At 38.5% G+C, this 21030-nt stretch overlaps 1 protein-coding gene across 1 annotated transcript in view; it reads left to right on the forward strand.

Moving 5' to 3' along the window:
* IQGAP2 (IQ motif containing GTPase activating protein 2) overlaps positions 1–21030 on the forward strand; it is a 271207-nt gene that overhangs the window by 227069 nt on the left and 23108 nt on the right. Inside the window, exons 22-28 of the mRNA XM_045566428.1 lie at positions 5549–5698; positions 8860–9023; positions 11628–11852; positions 13063–13203; positions 13571–13655; positions 14090–14322; positions 16537–16669. Of these exons, the coding sequence (XP_045422384.1) occupies positions 5549–5698; positions 8860–9023; positions 11628–11852; positions 13063–13203; positions 13571–13655; positions 14090–14322; positions 16537–16669 (1131 nt within the window). The remainder of the gene's footprint in view (positions 1–5548; positions 5699–8859; positions 9024–11627; positions 11853–13062; positions 13204–13570; positions 13656–14089; positions 14323–16536; positions 16670–21030) is intronic.

Consider the following 21030-nt stretch of genomic DNA (forward strand, 5'->3'; position numbering starts at 1 on the left):
CCCTTCCCCCTCTTTTTAAACAATGAGTGTGTGTTTAGTGAGGAAAGGATTTTAGAGGAAATTGGCTTGGTTCTTATAGAGCAACTGTAAACTTAAAATTTTTTACAATTCTTTTAAAATCAGCGTTCCTCCTAAAAACCTCAAAATTAGTGGGTTAGTAAAGTGGCTAATACAGGTTTTAGGTGAAAAGAATGGTTTGGAAAAAGAAGACAAAGCAACTGAGAGGGTTTTTAGAGGCATAGGAAGGCAGAAAAAGTATAGACTCAGACTAGATGGAAGGAAAACTTAAGTAGGAACCAAAAGTAATCTTTAAGTGCTAAAACTCCTATTTGTAAATGTTACGCATCATGTAAGAGCTCAGATTTGCAAGCCAGCATTACCCAAAACCCAGGATTGAGATTTATTTTACTACTTAATTATGTACTTCACTGCTCATGTTAGTATGTGACCTTAGGCATGTTTCTTAATCTCTGTGACCCTGTTTTCTTCTTTGGAAAATGTTCTAGGTAATTACATTTTTAATCTTTACAGCAACTCAGTGAGATTGCTATTATTTAAGCTCATTTTATAATTAGACAATTGAGACTTGGAGTGGTTAACCTATACAAGTCCACAAAGCTAATCACACATTACAGATACCCGTATCTTTATGACTTTGAAGCCCAAGCCCTTTGTACTAGTCCACACCTTGCACAAAAGTGAGTTACCTACATGCGGATCCCCCCTTATCAGGGGAAGGGAGAAGGTGGTGGCAGAAGGGCAACTTTGAGATGTGGGAAGATCATGAACAAGGTAAATATTGTTGCTCTTTCAAACCAGTAATCCTCAAATGTTCAATATTTCTTAAGAACAGGGAAAATTAAGTTCTGATTAATAAAAATTATCCACCTCTGTTTGTAACCCCCCTCTGGGTTGACTCTGATCCTTCTCATAAACTTCCCAAAGAAAACCTCCCTTGACACGAGAGCAGTCATGAGCAAGTCGGAATTCCACAGGCGCTAGGAAGAAGGGCTCACCCACTGACACACGTCTACCTCTGCTGTTTCCCTTCCTCCATTATTCTCCCAGCTCTTTGCTGCTAGTGCAGAGGAATTGAGTTCTGCCCCAGAGCTCACTCACCACCCTCTCCTCTCCTCCCCCTCCCCTCCCCTCTCACCTGCATATGTCAAAAACCATTACCTGAAGATGAAGCCGGGGGACAGAACAAAGAGTCTCCACTTGTCCAGGTGGACCTCCGTTGAAAATAGTTGGGAGGGGGAAGGGGCATTATATGTAACCAGAATTCTTTTTCCTGCTCTATATTTAAAATCAAGGTAATAGATTTATTTGATGCATTTGAGGGAGGGTAAGCTCACCTGAGGTGAACACTTGACAATGTTTCCAACCACGTTTTCCAAAATTTCTTGCAAATGTTTAAAGCAGCATGAAGAAAAACCTTAATTTTGTTAAATGTTTAGAGGATTTCATTCTCTTCCTTCTCTGATTTCTACATTGTGTATGTTTTGCAGGTGCTTTTATAGATTGAGATATGTTTAATAATTCACATTTTTAAAGTATATAGTTCATTGGTGGTTAAGATAGTCATAAGATGGTTCAGTCATCACTTCCAATTCTGGAAAATTTTCATCACCCCAGAGAGAAACTCCAAAGAAAATATTCTAGCATTGGATAGTGGTGACGGTTGTACAATCATATGAATATAATGAACACCACTGAATTATGCACTTTAAAAGAGTGAATTTTATAGGATGTGAATTATATTTCAGTTCAAAAAAGAAAGATCTCCCATATTCATTAACAATAACTCTGTTCTCCCCTTACTCCCAGCCCCAGCAACCACTAGTAATCTGTTTTCTTTCTTTATAGATTTGCCTGTTTTGGACATTTCATATGTGGAATCACATAATATGTGGCATATTGTGATTGGCTTTTGAAACCTAGGATAATGTTTTTAAGGTTCATCCATGTTGTAGCATGTGTCAGTATTTCATTCCTTTTTATTGATGAATAATATTCCATTGTATGAATACACATTTTTATTCAATTGATGGACATTTGGTTTATTTCCACTTGTTAGCTATTGAGATTAATGCTCCTATGAACAGTTATGTACAGGTTTTTATGTGGGCTTTTGTTTTTAGTTCTCTTGGCTATATAGAGTAAAATTGCTGGATCATGTAGTAACTGTATGTTTAACTTTTGAGGAACTGCTAGATTGTTTTTCTAAGTGACTATTCTATTTTACATTTCTACCAGCAAGGTACAAAGTTTCCAGTTTCTCCACATCCTCACCAATGTTTGGTATTATCTTTGTTATAGCTATCCTAAGTATGAAGTGATATTTTGTAGTTTCGATTTGCATTCCTTTAACAACGAATAATATCGAACATCTCTCCGTGTACTTACTAGTCATTTGTATATATCATCTTTGGGAAAATATTTATTCAAATCCTTTGCCCGTTTTTTAATTGGGCTATATGTCTTTCTACTTTTGAGTTGTAAACATTCTTTCTATATTCTGGATGTAAGTCCCTTATATCTGATATAGGATATTTTCTCCCATTCTGTGTGTTGTCTTTTTATTTTCTTGATAGTATCCTTTGAATCACAAAAGGTTTTAATTTTCATGAAGTTTAATTTATCTATTTTTTCTTTTGTCATTTATCACAAAAGGTTTTAATTTACATGGAGTCTAATTTACTTATTTTTTTCTTTTGTCATTTGTGCTTTTGTTGTCATATCTAAGAAATCATTGCCTAATTCAAGGTCGTAAAGATTTATGCTTAGGTTTTCTTTCAAGAGGTTTATAGTTTTAGCCCCTACATTGAGTTCTTTGATCTCTTTTGAATTAATTTTTATTTATGGTATAAGGTAGGAGTTTGACTTCTTTCATTTGAATGTGGATATCCAGTTGTCCCAGCATCATTGGTTAAAAAGACTATTTTTTCCCCATTGACTTATCTTGGTGCCTACATAACATCTTTAGAGCAAATGAGTACAGCTTTGGAGAACACATATCACAAAAGCCAACTTCACCTGCAAGCTACATTTCCTTCATTCATTTAAGATTCTCTCTTCCTTTGCTTTTTCATGAAGAAAAAGTAGAAAATTAATAAAGGAATACCTTGGAGATAATTGTGGATTCAGTTCCAGACCACGGCAATAAAGCAAATCATACAAATTTTTTGATTTCCCAGTGCATATAAAAGTTATGTTTCTACTTTACTGTAGTCTATTAAATGTACAATATCATTATGTCTAAAAATACATACCTTAATTTAAAAATACTTTATTGCTAAAAAATGTTAATGATCATTTGAGCCTTCAGCAAGTCATAATCTTTTTGCTGGTGGAGGGTCTTGCCTTGATATTGATGGCTGCTGACTGATCAGGGTGTTGGTTGCTGAAGGTTGGGGTGGCTGTGGCAGTTTCTTAAAATAACAGTGAAGTTTGTGACCTCAATTGACTTTCTTTCGCCGAAGATTTCTCTGTAGCATGCAATACTGTTTGATAGCATTTTACCCACGGCAGAACTTTCAAAACTGGAATTGGTCCTCTCAAATCCTGCCCACTGCTTTTTCTACTAAGTTTATGTAATACTCTAAATTCCTTGTTGTCATTTCAACAAAGTTCACAGCATCTTCCCCAGGAGTAGATTCCATGTCAAGAAACCACTTTCTTGGCTCATTCATAGGAAGCAACTTACTGTTCAAGTTTTATTGTGACATTGCAGCAGTTCAGTCACATCTCCACTTTAAGCTCTCCTGCTATTTCCACCTCATCTGTGGTTATTTCCTCCACTGGAGTCTTGAACTCCTCAAAGTCATCCGTGAAAGTTTGAATCAACTTCTTCCAAACTACTGTTGATTTTGGTATTTTGACCACCTCCCATGAATCGCAAATGAGCATCTGGAATGGTGAATCCTTTCCAGGAGGTTTTTGGTTGACTTTGCTCAGATCCGTCAGAGGAATCACTATCTATGGCAGCTATAGCCGTATAAAATGTATTTCTTAAATAGTAAGAGTTGAAATTACTCCTTGATCCATGGGCTTCAGAATGGATGTTGTGTTATCAGGCATGAAAAAGACATGAATCTCCTTGTGCATCTCCATCAGAGCTCTTGGGTGACCAGGTGCATTGTCAGTGAGTGATATTCTGAAAGGAGTCTTTTTCTGAGCAGTAGGTGTCAATAGTGAGCTTAAAATATTCAGTAAACCATTCTGTAAACAGAAGGGCTGAGATCCAGGCCTTGTTCCATTTATAGAGCACAGGCAGAGTAGATTTAGCATAATTCTTAAGGGGCCGAGGATTTTCAGAATGATAAGTGAGCACTGGCTTCAACTTAGTCACCAGCTGTAGTATCCCCTAACAAGAGAGCCTCTTTTTTGAAGTTCTGAAGCCCAGGCATTGACTTCTCTCTAGCTAGGAAAGTCCTAGATGGCTGTTTATCTTTCAATAAAGGCTGTTTCATCTGTATTGAAAATCTGTTTATTGTAGCCACCTTCATCAATGATCTTAGCTAGATCTTTTTGATAACTTGCTGCCACTTTTCCATCAGCACTTTCTGCTTTACCTTGCACTTTTTTGTTAAGGAGATGGCTTCTTAAACTTCTTGAGCCAACCTCTGCTAGCTTCTGACTTTTCTTCTGCGTCTTCCTTACCTCTCTCAGTCTTCATGGGATTGGAGAGAGTTAGGACCTTGCTCTGGATTAGGGTTCAGCTTAAGGGAATGTTGTGGCTGATTTGATCTATCCAGACCACAAAAACTTTCTCCACATCAGCAATAAGGCTGTTTCACTTTCTTTTCTTTTTTTTTTTTTTTTTTTGTTTCACTTTCTTGTCATTCATGAGTTCACTAGGGTAGCACTTTTAATTGGCTTTAAGAAGTTTTTCTTTGCATTCACAACCTGGCTGTTCGATGGCACAAGAGGTTTACCTTTAGGCCTGTCTTGGCTTTCAACATGCCTTCCTCACTAAGCTTAATCATTTCTAGCTTTTAACTGAAAGTGAGAGTTGTGCAACTCTTCGTTTGACTTGAACACGGAGAGGCCATTGTAGGGTTATTAATTGGCCTAATTTCAATAGTGTTGTGTCTCGAGGAATAGGGAAGCCGAAGGAGAGATGGAACAGCCAGGTGGTGGAGCAGTCAGATCATACACAGTGTTTATAGATTAAGTTCACCATCTTATATGGGTGTAGTTCATGATGCCCCCAAACAAATACAGTAATAACATCAAAGATGACAGACCACTATAATAGATATGATAATTTAGAAGTTTGAAATATTGCAAGAATTACCAAAATGGGACAGAGAGACAAAAAGCACAGTTGCTGGAAAAATGGTGCCAATAGACTTGCTTGACACAGGGTTGCCACAAACGTTCAATTTGTTTAAAAAAAAAAAAAAAAGTCTGCAAAGTGCAGTAAAGCAATGCATAATGAAATGAGGTGTGCCTGTATTCCAATTATGTGTGTTTCGGGGTGAAGGGAGGAGTTAAAGAGTACCAGAATTTTAAAAATAGTCATGTCATAAAAATTTTTTTACAGGATGTAATTTCACACAGAACAAAGCTGAATAAGAAAAAAGGAGGAGAAATGGAAATATTGAACACCACCGACAACCAAGGAATAAAAAGTTTAAGTAAGGAGAGGAGAAAAACACTAGAAACTTACCAGCAGCTATTTTACCTTTTACAGGTGAGAACAATGTATCTTCTACTATGAGTTTGGGATAAATACTATGTTCCATGTTTTTGGCTTACAGTGTATCTTTCCCAGTACCTTGGCTATAACAGCTTACATGCTTTGAGCACCTACTAAGTACCAAGTGCACTATTCTAAGTGCTTAACATACATTATCTCATCTAGTTCTTATTATAGCCCTGGGAACCATGAGAGAATAAGTACTGTTATTCCCATACTACAGATGAGAAAACTGAGGCACAGCCAGTAAATGGTAAAACAGGGGTTTTAGAACCCAGGCAGTTGAACTTCAGACCCCATGCTCTTTGTGACTGTATTATACTACAGTTATGCACAGAGACAGTATAAATCTAATAACATAAACAGATGCCGTCATCCATGGAAAAATGAAAATAAGTATATGTGAAAACAGATCTTTGCCAGAACCAGCCTGCACTTCTTTGGAGGAAAGAGCCAGAGGGTTGACATTAGGAAATACGTCTTTTTTATTTTATTATTTTCATGGGTTATTATGCTCTAAATGAATAGTAACTTTCCATTGCTTCCTGAGTGCTGGTGGGAACTAATAAGTTTAGCTGGTTAGGGTTGGACTTTACGGACCAGTTACTGTTTTGTTTGACCACTGATGCGGCCCATCCGCCCTTGTCACACATACAGTTAGTCACAGAGGAAACTGTGTGGTACTGATAGATACAAACCAGCCTCCCCTTCAGCAGGAAAACTTGCAAAAGGTGTGGATCAGTAGCTCTTCCTTGTGAGAGCCAGGTGTCCCTCAGTGTGGGATTGCTGTTTGTGGTGATCTTTCAAGACCCGGAGATGCCTGAATTTTGTCTGTGGATGTCACTTGCATTAGATGTATACAGAGCACATTATATAAACCATAAACAAGAGGTGTGGTTAACCTCATTGAGAGAAAATATGTCACTATTGGTAAAGCTGAAAATTGTCTACTTGGAATAATAGTTTGGAGAACATCGTCTTCGAACTATGTAGGTGCCACAGATAGCCACGCCATGGCAGCATGGAAGGAGAAAGGTATAATAGTACTTAGAATTGTCCATCGAATCTACTGCTTAACACCAGCAACCTTTTCAGAAAGAAACAGGGCTCACTTTAAGCAGGGGAGATTTTTGTTCTGCATAATTTAATAGTCAATCACCAGTTAAAAATTTAATCTTAGACATTTCTCATTTTTTTTTTTTTTTTTTTTTTGAGACAGAGTCTCGCTTTGTTGCCCGGGCTAGAGTGAGTGCTGTGGCATCAGCCTAGCTCACAGCAACCTCACACTCCTGGGCTTAAACGATCCTACTGCCTCAGCCTCCCAGGTAGCTGGAACTACAGGCATGCGCCACCATACCCGGCTAATTTTTTATATATATATATTTTAGTTGGCCAGATAATTTTTCTATTTTTAGTAGAGACGGGGTCTCGCTCTTGCTCAGGCTGGTCTCGAACTCCTGAGCTCAAGCAATCCACCCGCCTCGGCCTCCCAGAGTGCTAGGATTACAGGCGTGAGCCACCACGCCCGGCCCCATTTCTCATTTTTTTACATCCATGAAATTCCAAGCATATGAACATTCTTGAGGATTTAGTTTCCAAAATTTGACAGAATTTGTCATAAGAAAAGTCATAGTCTAGTCGTTGGCCTAAGACTTGTATTATTTATAAGACCCTGTTGTATCAGTGGAGCTCATTTGTGGAAAAGAGAAAAAGCACAGGAACATGTGTGGAACAATTCCGCTAAACCTTATCCCCCAAACAGTCCAAAACTGATAGTCACAGGGCATGACCATTCAGTTGTATTAAGTGAAGTATCTCTTGAAATCTTGTATTCCTCTCCTCCTCTTCTCTCTCCTTTTGAGACGTTAGCCCAAGATCAATGAAGAAATTATGGAAAGGCAAGTGGCCCGGATTCTTCTTCGATTACACCTTAGCAAGAATTCTTAACCAAAGCAGCAGGGCAGCCAGTATAGGTTTTGTTTTTGGTTTGTCTTTTCAGTATAAGCCTAAATTTGAAATTTTTAGGTCACCTGAGGAGGAATAATGAGTAGCCTTCTTTCTTCAGCTCTGGAGTTAGTTTCATTTGTCATAATTCCCATATGTTTAGTTTGTGTTAGAAAAGAATCACTACAGAACTATCAAGAAAAAGTTGTCCTGAGCTGCTGATGCATAAAATTTCAGCCAGTTGTTATGAGCTTGAAAGTAAACCCAAGTAGTAAAGTAAACCAGAATTTGGATTTTCTCAAAAGCTTTAACACCAAACTGCTTGAGTATATTGGATGAATACTGGTTTTCAAATGTGGAAACATTTTCTTCTCCCGTCAGAAGGAAGATGAAGATGAGGAGCATTAAATTTCTCATGTAAATACTTTCTTCTATAACCTAAATACTATTTTTTCTCTTTTAATCTCTACCTGGTTGGCGTAGCTACTGGAGAAAAACTCCCATGAAGGCTGGTGCTAGATCTCCTGGAATCTGTCCTCAGCTGAGCCCTGGGGGCTCCATGTCAAATTTTTTGTAAATTCCAGGAGGTCTTCGTTGTTGTTTTGGTCATGGTCTTCTGGCACTTCCCTTGTCAGCTATCCTGACTTTCACTCTTCCCTTCAGCCTTCCTACCTCACTCTCCCTTCTCCTTGTAGGACATTGTGGCCATGTTGCTGTCTCCATATGTAAATGTATCTTTTATTCTCTCTAGTCTGAGAAGATGGTACGTGTTTCCCCCTGTTCATCCATCAGTCCTCCTAGGTTAGTCTGTGCAGCTGGGCCGTTAGTCCATTCTTGCCAGTCTCATTGGACCCCAGATTCTATTGACCACCCCTATCCTCTGCATCTCTATAATAAATATTGATATGGGGCTCAAAAGGGTTAACAGTGAAAAGCCTATATAATGTAGTCATATTATATATTATATTAAATGTAGAGTGTGCAACATTTAAATTCTATCATGACTTTCCAATATAGCTTCCCATGGCATAGTATTAGTAATATTAGCTGATACCTTTTAAAGTCTTATGTGCCAGGTACTCATTTATATGCTTTTAATGACATATGAAGTCATTGAAGAGGAGGGAATCAGATACTGCTTTCCACTTTAATAATACGTTAACTATAGTTTTGTGGGGATTTCTTTTGTTTTCTTCTCTGTTTCCTTATAGACCAACCCTTTATATTTGGCAAAGCTGATTTTCCAGATGCCACAGAACAAGTCAACAAAATTTATGGATACCGTCATTTTCACACTATACAATTATGCTTCTAATCAGCGAGAAGAATATCTACTTCTCAAGCTTTTTAAAACTGCTCTGGAGGAAGAAGTAAAGTATGTATATAAATATGTATATAAAAGTACCAATGTATAGATCCTTTTGGTGATTAGCTATCTCTGATTTACTAAAATCATTTTTAAGTTATAAGTTATACAAACATATTAAAATATATCAAATTTCTTGAGATATGTCTGTTTCATTAGGGCTATGTTCAGGTACAGTTTTCTCTCACAAGTGATAAGTTTTCAAGTGTTGAATTAACTTTTGATTTTGCATGTCTGCAACAACTGAAGGCCAAAAGTTTATTGAAAGTCAGAAAATTTAACTTAAAATTCTCTAATAAAGCCATTAATGGGTGGGAGTGGAGAGAGCCATCCCTGCCTAAATAGTCTTCCCTTCTTACTGGAACTTAAGCTACTTTTGCTAATTTATTTTCTGACTCAGTTATGTAAAAATTGTGTAGGTAGCTATATTAGAAATGTCCTTAGCCAAGGTGGACCTTAACTGTTCTCCTGACTTTTTGAAACCTAAAGTTATGCTAGTTTCCATGGGCTTCTGAAGTGTATAAGCCAGGCACCTTTGCTGTCAGGGTGTCTGTAAGCCAGTGTGAGCAATGGTTTGTGAGAAATAGTAATACTACGCAGTGGAGTGTGGTAAGTACGAAGTGAAGGGCACATACAATGTATCATGTTAGAGGGATGAGAAGAAAGGTTCCAGCTAGGTTGACTGATAGATTTTATGAATGAGAACGTACTTGGCCTAAAACCTTGAGGAATAGCTACAATTTTTATAAGAAGAGATAGAAAAGGGAAATAAGGCACAAAAGTGGTGGAAACAGCATGGGCACAGGTGCAAGAAAGAAAGTAGATATATCTGGCCAAGATGTGACTTAGTAACTACCAGGAGACGAAGCTGGAAAGGTAGGCTGGGGCCAGATCATGGGAGACACTGAGTGAAGGCCAGGCCATTAAGGCTCTATTTACTTTCAGAGGAGCTGTGAAAGGCTTTTGAGCAGGATATTGACATGACCATGTTGGTTTTTTAGAAGATTTATCTGCTAGTCCTGGATGAACAGGATGAATTGAAGCTGTACAGGTCAGAGAAACGGGGGAGTCAGAAGGTTTAAAAAAAAGAAAATTTGGATTTTTAACACACTGAGCTACAGGTGTAGAACATGTGGGTGAAAACGTCTAAAAAAAAAAAAAATTGGAAATTCCAGATTGACCCTCGGGAAAGATATGTGATTTGAGATTAAGATCAGAGGATAGGTCCCAAGGAGATGGTAGCTGAAGTTGTGCCTATGAGTGAGGTCTGGGGGTTACAGGTGGACTTTGGTGTTACTGGTTTTTGACCATTAATCCACCCCATCTGCCCTGTAAGCGCATACAATTAGTCAAAAAGTGAAAACAAAATTTAAAAGTGGAAAAAAGAGCCAGCAAAGAAAATAAAAAGGAACTGAGTAGGTAAGATAAGGACCAGTGTGCAGCACTGTCAGGCCCTACAGGGAAAGGAGGTGGAAAAGGGAGAGGTTGCACAGGAATGAGAGGGGGGAGGTTGTAGGAGTCGGCAATCAGAAGTCAAGAAGGGCTAGGAACACTCACACACTGCTGGTGGGACTGCAAAGTAGTGCAACCTCTGTGGAAAGCAATATGGAGATACCTCAAAGAGATACAAGTAGACCTATCATTTGATCCAGCAGTCCCATTATTGGGCATCTACCCAAAAGAACAAAAGACATTCTATAAAAAAGACATCTGCACTCGAATGTTTATAGCAGCACAATTCACAATTGTAAAGATGTGGAAACAATCCAAGTACCCATCGATACATGAGTGGATTAATAAAATGTGGTATATGTATACCATGAAGTTCTACTCAGCCACAAAAAACAATGGTGATCTAGCACCTCTTGTATTATCCTGGATAGAGCTGGAGCCCATTCTACTAAATTATGTATCCCAAGAATGGAAAAACAAGCACCACATGTACTCACACCATCAAATTGGTATTAACTGATCAACACTTAAATGGATACGTATATAGTAATAATATTCATCGGCTGTTGGGCAGATGGGAGGGGGAGGAGGGGATAGGTATATACACACCTAATGGGTGCGGTGCGCACCGTCTGGGGGATGGACACACTTGAAGCTCTGACTCGGGTGGGGCAAGGGGAATATACATAACCTAAACATTTGTACCCCGATAATATGCTGAAATTTTAAAAAAATTTTTAAAAAGGGCTCAGCCACGAGATGTGGCTAGAAGCTACATTGCAATGATTTTGGTATTTGAAGAAGTGGAGACCGTTCATTCAATCAAGAAAGATATTTTTGAAACTTGATAACTAGAGGGGGCGTAACGCTTGTCCACTGTCTCCCAGTGTTGTTAGTCTTGGTCCATTTTCATATCATCCCTGCTTTCTAGATTGAAATTGAGGCTGAGACCTTATTTTTAGATCCTTAAATTGCTCAAATCAAAAACACACCTTACAAATGATTGCTTCTTTTTAAAGCACACCAACTTTGATCTTCATAGAGAAAAAGATAACGCCACAAAGCCCTTGCTTGCCAAAGAGTATACATTGTTTAAAACTGTATCTGTAGAAACAAACCATTTTGTTTTGAATTGGGTTTTTGTTTTTTGGGTTTTTTTAGATCGAAGGTAGACCAGGTACAGGACATAGTTACCGGTAACCCTACTGTCATCAAGATGGTTGTCAGCTTCAACAGAGGTGCCCGGGGACAGAACACCCTGCGCCAGCTCCTGGCTCCCGTGGTGAAAGACATAATCGATGACAAGTCCCTGATCATCAACACGAGCCCTGTAGAGGTGTACAAGGCTTGGGTGAACCAGCTAGAAACACAGACAGGAGAGGCCAGGTAAAAAGTCAGGAAGGTGTTGGTTTTTGATCATGTTTTATGATTATTTTTACATCCACATTTGTATATACTCTTAAACTCTGTTGGTCAAAAAAAGAAATTACTGTACAAAGTCAGTTTTCAACCCAATATTTTACCTCCCTTTAACATATCCATGCAGATCACATTCTTAGATTCTTGGTCATCTTGATACTAAATGGCATTTCATATTTCAGAGCCAGTTGATCCCCAGTGCTGCAACTTCTGTAATTCTCTCCCTTGTTTATTCTTTGTGTATTTCTAAGGCTAGACCTGGAGATAGTTCGTACTCTGTCTCCACCTGATAATATGTACATTTTTACAGTTACCAAACACTTAACTTTAATGTGTAACGATTAACAATCCAGGGATCTTACTCTGGATGGTTGTTTATAGATCCAAGCCATCCTAGCTTTTTATTTCCTGTAAAGGATGTCTTGTGAAATACAGTGCGTACACAGAATTGTGTGAGTGGATGTCACAGTACTGTTTTTAATAGTAAAAAGTCAGCAAAAGTCAAAATATTTGCCTTTAGGGGATTTGTTAAATAAATATATGTGTAGCACATGATGGAATAAGTATTTGGAATAGTGGTATAGATATGTATTTATTGGAACAAAAAATGTTCACGATCTATTTTTCAGTTGCAGTTAGGTATATGATAACCCATTTTTCTGTTAAAAAATCGGTCATGTATATACACACAAACACAGGATCTCTATGGGATATCCATATGCACAAACTGCATTACACCCATGAATATGTGAGGCCCATGTGCACATATATGTAGAGGAAGACTTGGAAAGTTATTCACTAAGGTATGAAAATTGGTTGTGTCTGCATTGGTTTTGTTTGTTTGCTCATATGTGATTTTTTTCTGTAACAATCATATTGCTTTTTATAATTTAAAAAAATGAAAGTAAGTTAGCTGTGTCCACATTACCTGGGTCTGCCTGTTATTTTGCCACAAGAGCCTAGAGGGAGGGCCTGGAGTCCCTCCTGCTCCAGTGGTGGCAGAAGGTACCCCCTGTGCATGAGAAGCTTCCCTTCCCTTAGCAAACATTTTGTTATTAGAGTCAGTGGCAAAGTCCAATTCACTATACAAAGCTTGACTTGTAGAACCAACTTGGCGGGAATACTAATGCTTGTACCTAAGCCTCCAATTAATTTAAAGCCCCTGTTGTGTTTTCAGCAAGCTGCCCTACGACGTGACCACAGAACAAGCTCTGACATACCCAGAAGTGAAAAATAAACTGGAGGCCTCCACTGAGAACCTGAGAATGGTCACTGACAAAGTCCTGAATTCTATCATTTCTTCCCTTGATCAACTGCCGTAAGTGGTATTTGTAGCAACTTTAATATTCTCTGCTGAAAGTTCTTGGAATACTGTATAAAATAAGCCCTTGTAGTGAAGACAGGAGTTTTCCCTCATATTGTGTTTTACCATTTGAGAAGGTTGCGTACATTTACCTTTTAAATTCATAACTGCTCTCTACAGAGGGAACAATACTTCTGTCACAGCCACAAACATGGCTCAGTTACTGTCATCAGTGGAAGTTCTGTGATTCCATTACCATCTCATTTGATGTTTAATTTTTAGGAAAACTACTCAGTTTTAGTTGACTGGAACAAACGCTGTGTGTTTTTTTCTCACTTAGCCTTTTTCCATTATTTTCTTTTGTCATCTGTTTTGTATGTAGTTATGGATTGAGGTATATAGCCAAAGTACTGAAGAATTCGATCCATGAGAAATTCCCCGATGCAACAGAAGATGAGCTATTAAAGGTAGATTTTCAAGGGTAATCTCACCATAGCTTCTCTTGGGGGTATGAACCAAAATTACCAACATACCATTTTGTAAGACTTTTCCCCATGTCTGGCTATTTATAATGAGCTACAGGTCTTCTATTTCTAATGACTCTCAAGATTATTGGTTTAAGCTGAGGTGAATTTGGCGTTCTCAGGCATTATTGAAATTCTTTGTATTAGAGCATTTTGGGGGCAATACACATGTTTTTCACCAAAAACAATTTTGTAAATTACTGTATTAGTAATGCGTGATTATATTCACTGCCTTTACTTAACTCCTTGTTAGGATTCACATCAGAAAATGATCCACTTTCTCTTGAAAAATGTAAATAATATGTACTTTAAAAAAAAACTTAAAACTGTTGAGTTTTCACTGTTAAAAATGGTCTTTTTCTTCTGCGTTGCTCCAGATTGTTGGAAACCTCCTATACTATCGGTATATGAACCCAGCCATCGTAGCTCCCGATGGCTTTGATATCATTGACATGACGGCTGGAGGTCAGATAAATTCTGACCAAAGGAGAAACTTGGGATCTGTGGCCAAGGTTCTTCAGCACGCAGCTTCCAACAAGCTGTTTGAAGGAGAAAATGAGCATCTCTCATCTATGAACAATTATTTATCCAAGACATACCAGGAATTCAGGTGAGAGGAGACATTAGTTTTAGAGAAACATGCAAGAATGTGGGTAAGAATAGTGTGTGTTCTGTGCCCAGAGCTGGAGTTGGGGGGAAGACAGGAACCCCAGGTGGCTGCATGCATTTCTTCTACCAGTGGCCCTGGGGGGAGAGGGAAGGTGGGGAGAATAGGCAGGGCTGCTTCTGCCTGGCATCTCCGTCCCATCCCCACCCCGGCCCTCCTGTTATGCGGAGTCCTTCCTAGTGTGTGGCTCCTGCTATTGACACAATGGAGTACTTACTCTTCCTAGTATACTACACACTAGGAGTACTTAGAATTTAAAAATCAAAATAGCTGATTCTGCTTTATTGAACTTCAGAAGAGGGTGATGATTTTTGTTTTAAGTTTTCTAATCAGTAAGAACTTGCATCACCTGAATCAAATGCAGCTAGCCTTTGACAACTGGAGTTGGAACTGCTTGGGTCCACTGACATGCGGATTTTTTTTTTTCAACTAAACACAGATAGAAAATATGTAGATTCATGGGATGCAAAAGCCATGTATACAGAGGGCTGACTTCATATACACAGGTTCTGTAAGGTCAACAATGGGACATGAATATGCGCAGATTTGGGCATACTTGGAGTTGGGGTCCTGGAACCAATCCCCCAAGTATACCAAGGGACGACTGTAGTAGGAAAGGTTGGGAAAACCTAATTTTATATTTGTTGATTGTGTGTGAATCTGTTCTATTCTGAAGCCTTTCTTAATTATACATGTCCAATTTAATTCTATTGACCTTGTGTTTCCAAATTATATCACTAATCATTCCACATGGACAAGAAAGGCATGAGTCCAGTAGTAAGATTCATTCATTCCGAAGCTCTTTGAGGAAATTTTCTTCTTGGCATTTGTTCTGTCTGCCATTTCATCAGTAGGTCCTAGAAGTATAGCATGAATTTGGTCTCTTTTGGTCCTCACTTGGAAAATCATTTCCCATTCTTCACTTTTCCTCTGGGTTAGTAACTTAACTAGCAACAAAGATAGTTCATGATCATTCATCTCTGTTTAGAATTCATGGCCTTTTGTGAAAAATATTCCCCCAAAAAGAAGCCTCCCTTTACCTCCTCTTAAATTCATCCTCTCTCTTCCACTCATATTTATTCATTATGGTCCTCAGAAACCCATGAAATGTCATTGCAGAGGTGCAGAAAGCCGAGCTCAGTGGCTCACACCTGTAATCCTAGCACTCTGGGAGGCTGAGGTGGGAGGATTGCTTGAGGTCAGGAGTTTGAAGTTGCAGTGGGCTATGAGGATGCCACTACGTTCTATCCAGGGGCAACAGAGCAAGACTCTGTCTCAAAAAAAAGAAAGAAAGAAAAAAAAGCACAGGAAGACCTATTGTCACGTTGAAACATGCTCTACCCCAACATGGCTACCTGGAAAGGCAGAGGTTATTTCTGGTACATAACCCTCGAGTTCCCATAGGAGAGATATTAAGGATGATTTCAGGCATATGAGACATTTACAACTTTGTAGAATAAAATACATATTCTGCCTATACAAAGGTGGTTTGGACAAAAACCACATGGGACAACTCCTAAACTGTGATCATAGCATGCTTGGCTTCTCTTGATCTGTTTATATGTGCTATATCTTCAAATAGCAGCCTTTTTAGGATCTGAGTACTGGGACATTTTATGTATTTGAGTGGCCTTAACAATCTTTCCAATGGTCAGCAAATACTGTCAGGACCAACTAATGCTATAGTAGACTTAACTCATTTTTGTCAAACTGGTTACAGAAGCTCTGAAGGATAATTAGGGTGTTGTAGGCCCAGGAGCTTGTGCCAGTAGCAAATCTGATGAATTACTTTTTGGATTGTGTTCTCTATAAAGATTTGATTCTCAGATCAAGAAATTTTCTTGGCTTTTTAATTTAAACTTCAGGAGCCATTTTTGGAATACTAACACTTTTAAGATGACCTGTGCATAGTTTGATCATAGGTCCTTACCACTCTCTTCAATCCTGTGTGAAGAGCTAGGTTCAACATCCAAATACATGGACTCAGCTTTCATAGTCAGGAGTCAGACTGGAAGATGCTGTACCAAGTCCCTCCAAGGTTTGGGGTGGAGAACAGATACTAGCCATCATTCAAAATTTCCTAACTATTTCAGTGAAGCTATTTAACTCACAAATTTGCCTCTATCTTAAGACTTCCTCCCCGCCCTCATTTATTAGGAAATATTTCAAAGAAGCATGTAATGTCCCTGAGCCAGAAGAGAAGTTTAATATGGACAAATACACAGACTTGGTGACAGTAAGCAAACCAGTCATTTATATTTCAATTGAGGAAATCATCAGCACACATTCGGTAAGTGGGGTGGGTTGGGGGGCAGGCGGTCTTAGCCATGGTTTAGAGTCATCTTGAAAATGTGTAGTCTCTGCAAACTTACTATACACAGGTGCTAATATTCATATTCTTAACCCTAAAAATCCCTTGATTATTTATTCCCTGGCTCTTATACATTAATAAAACATCTTCTCCCAAAGAAGAAAGTTTACTTTTGACATGATCCATGTACAAAGCCAGATTGTAAATATGGAGTTTTAAGCCCTGAGCAGGGGCAGGCCCTGGTGTTCTCCTACCCACCAAAGCTGTGTTATCTAGACCCACACCCTGTTGTTCCCCTCTTTCAGGAATCCTCTCAGGTTTTCCAGTGATTTTCTGAGCAAGTGAGAATGTTCTCTGTATCCTAATGTTTGCACATAGGTCGTAAACAGGCTGCTCAAGGAAGACAGGAAACCGCCACCCAACAGTAGCCTTCTGCAAAAAATCACATCCATTGTTTTGGAAGCCCCCATTTCTTGGAAGCAGGCAGTTTCCCACCCTGTGCTATGTCGTAACTTCGCCATCTGGTTCCCGTGTAAACATTGCTATGAGCCATTAGCATATATTAAGTGCCTTTATGGGCACGCAAGCCCCAGATGGATGGCTTTTCAATCATTTAAAGTAAAAAGAGAAACTAAGCATTGAGGGGTTTTGGTTTTTAAAGGCCACCTGGAATTTATTTCCTGAAAAATCTATGTTTTAAAGGGTAATCTTTTCAAGAATAGTTTCAGACCTTGCTTGAGAAAGCAAGGTCCAGGGGAAATGTTAGAAATGCACCCAAGACCTCCCAAATTAGAACCTGCATTCTAACAAGATCCCAGGGGATGCATTCTAGATGCTTCAGTTAAGGATGTATCCAACTTTGGATTATACAGACAACTGGGGGAAAGCATAATACACACCTTTCAAACGTCGTGCTCCTGCCCTCCTCAAACCAGATATGCTAACAAGTGGCAGATTGGCTGCTCAGAATTTCAGCCTTTATTATTAAGCTCCTCTAAGAAACTAAAGCTTGTGTGGGCTTGAGGGAAAGATTGGATCTAGTTTTGATTTCCCTTTTTTAGAGGTGGAACAGGGAAGTTCTCTGACATTTGCAACAAGCTCTTGATTAAATGAATAGGCTAACCTTCTTTTCTCTATGTATGAACACCCAAAATCCACAGTGGTGCTCAGCAATACACCATTTATGATATTAATTTTTTAATGGGCAAATAGACTGATTCATACTTGAGCAATGACCCATTTGTCTATTTTTTATGGTACATTATCCCTCTCAGAAAAAATGCACACATCTTGACTGCACATTTGCCGAGGGCAATATCTACATGCAAGAAAAAAGTGGTGAGGAGTTCTTATTTTAGTGTAAGAGATTCTTTCCCAAGGGTAGCAGAGAGGAAAAATGTTACTGTATTAATTTAGACTACTCATCTTCAAGGAGAAATAGTCTGTTCCTTTTGTTAACAAGAATTACAAACAGAATCCAGTCCTGGGAAACAGAGCTTGTGACTGATTTGGAATTCCTTCGTGTGTTAGGTTGGAAACAGATGTAACGAGGGGAAATTGTGTAATTACAGAGAAAGACTGCCCTGTTTATTGTCTGTCTTATTTGTGGAGGCATCCACGTGCAGACATAAGCGCACCAGTAGTGTGACTGACCATGCTTGGGGCCACACACTGGCCTTTCCCTCCCTAAGGAATATGTACAACTTCAAAATAAGCTCTTTAAGGAGACATTTTCAGGAATTTTTTTTATGTTCTATAGTTATCAGAATAAAGGGTAAAAGCTGGCCACCTAAATCATCCATTTCCAAAGACAGCAGAGCATAAATGTATCCCTCTTGCTTGTTTTATTCTTTTCTCTAACTTGTTTTCCCCCTAAAATGCCGTATGTACCGCACTTCCAGATTTCACCATGTCTTTATATCACCTCTATTATTTATTTAATGTCTTTCTTTGAATCAATTTACCTTTATAGAAATAATGCATATTTCTTTGCTTTAAAACAAAGTACCTCTATTATAATGAAAAACTAGCATGCTTTGCAAAAAACAGAAACTTTAGAGGAAAATGAGTATAATGAAAACAAAATAATTGGATACAGTCCCTTCCTTGCCTTAAATCTATGTATGTAAGGTGTACTCTGCCTTTGTTAAAAACTCTATTGGTGGCTAGGCGCGGTGGCTCACGCCTGTAATCCAATCCTAGCACTCTGGGAGGCCAAGGTGGGTGGATCATTTGAGCTCAGGAGTTCGAGACCAGCCTGAGCAAGAGCGAGACCCCGTCTCTACTAAAATAGAAAGAAGTTATATGGACAACTAAAAATATATACAGAAAAAATTAGCCGGGCATGGTGGCGCATGCCTGTAGTCCCAGCTACTTGGAAGGCTGAGACAGGAGGCTTGCTTGAGCCCAGGAGTTTGAGGTTGCTGTGAGCTAGGCTGACGCCACGGCATTCTAGCCTGGGCAAACAGAGTGAGACTGTCTCAAAAAAAAAAAAAACAAAACCCTATTGGCAAGTGTCAGGGAAGTGTTCAGTGTTAAGAAAAATTTAACATAAAACAGACACTCTTGCCTTCATTAATCTTAAGGATTAAAAGGGAATGGAAAAGGCAGTAATCAAAACAGTGCTATGCTGGCATAAGGTTAGACATCAGATCAATGGGATTGTCAACAAATGGTGCAGGGACAACTGGAAATCCATACGCCAAAGTATGAAGTTGGGCTCCTTTCTCCCCCCAGTACAAAAAATGAGCTAAAGAAGAGCTAAAACTAAAAAACTCTTGGAATAAAACATAGGAGTAAATCTTTGTGACCCTGGAGTAGGCAGTGGTTTCTTAGAGATGACACTAAAGGCTTAAGCAGCAAAAGAAAGAAGTTAGACTTCATCAAAATTGAAAACTTTTGTGCTATAAACAATGCCATCAAGAAAATGAGAAGACAATCGAGAGAATGGAGAAAATAATTATAAATAATATATCTAAGGGTCTTGTATTTAGAATGTACAAAGAAATCTGACAATGATAAAAAGAAATAATCCAATTTAAAAATAGGCAACTATGTATCAAAGGATATAATCAGCTGAGTGAAAAGGCAACCTGTGGAATGGGAGAAAATATTCATAAATCGTATCTCATAAAGGGTTTATATCTCGCCTTTATAAAGAACTCCTACAGCTCAATCACAAAGCAACCCAATTGAAAAATGAGCAAAGGACTTAAATAGACATTTCTCCAAAGATGTACGAATTAATTGTCACAAAGCACATGAAAAGATGTTCAACATCACTAATGTTTAATAATTAGGGAAACAAAATCAAAATCACAATGGATAGTGCCTCACATCCATTAGGATGACTGATATCAAAAAAACAATAACAAATGTTAACAAGAATGAAGAAAATGGAGCCCTTGTACACTGCTGGTGGGAACAGAAAATGGTGTAACTGGTGTGGAAAACAGCATGGCAGTTTCTCAAAAAATAAGAATTACCATGTGTTTCTTAATGTATACCCAAAAGAATTGAAAGCAGAGTTTAAGGGATTTATACATTCGTGTTCATAGCAGCATTATTCACAATAGTTAAGTGTCCATCAATAGATGAATGGATAAAATGTGGTATATCCATACAATGGAATATTAATCAGCTTTAAAAAGGAAGGAAATTCTGACACATGCTACTGCATGGATCAACCTTGAGGATAGTATGCTAAGTGAAATAAGCCAGTCACAAAACGACAAATATTGTGTGATTCCACTTATATAAAGTACCTAATATAGTCAAATTCAGTGACAGAAAGTATGTAGTGATTTCCAGGAGTTAGAAGGAGGGGATGATGGGGAATGACTGCTAATTGGGGACAGGGTTTCTTTTAGGGTAGTGAAATGTTCCAAGGTTAGATAGCGGTGATGGCTGGACAACTCTAAATATACTAAAACCTCTCGCATCGTACGTTTTGAATGAGTGAACTTTATGGTATGTGAATTACATCTTAATTAAAGCTGTTGCAAAAAAGATTGAAAATGGAAAAGAGACTATATTATGATTCAGATAGTTCAAAACAACTAAAATTATACCTCCTACCACCAGAGAGACCAGTCCCATATTTTAGAAACATTGTTTTAATTTAATTATAAATGCAAACGATAACAGATGTGTTATCCTCCATGATTGTCCCTCCAATGGTGCTATTCAAGAGTTAACCAGGTTTCCTCTAAGACTTGGCAAGATACCCCAATGGTTGTTACTCATGTTTGAGCTTTTTGGGGGTCATGAAAGAGGGAACCATCCAGTACATCTCGGTCTCGGGCATTTTTGCCATCCTTACCCATCAAAGAACTTCAAGA

This window comes from Lemur catta, chromosome 12 (genome assembly GCF_020740605.2).
Source record: "Lemur catta isolate mLemCat1 chromosome 12, mLemCat1.pri, whole genome shotgun sequence".
NCBI lineage: Eukaryota > Metazoa > Chordata > Mammalia > Primates > Lemuridae > Lemur > Lemur catta.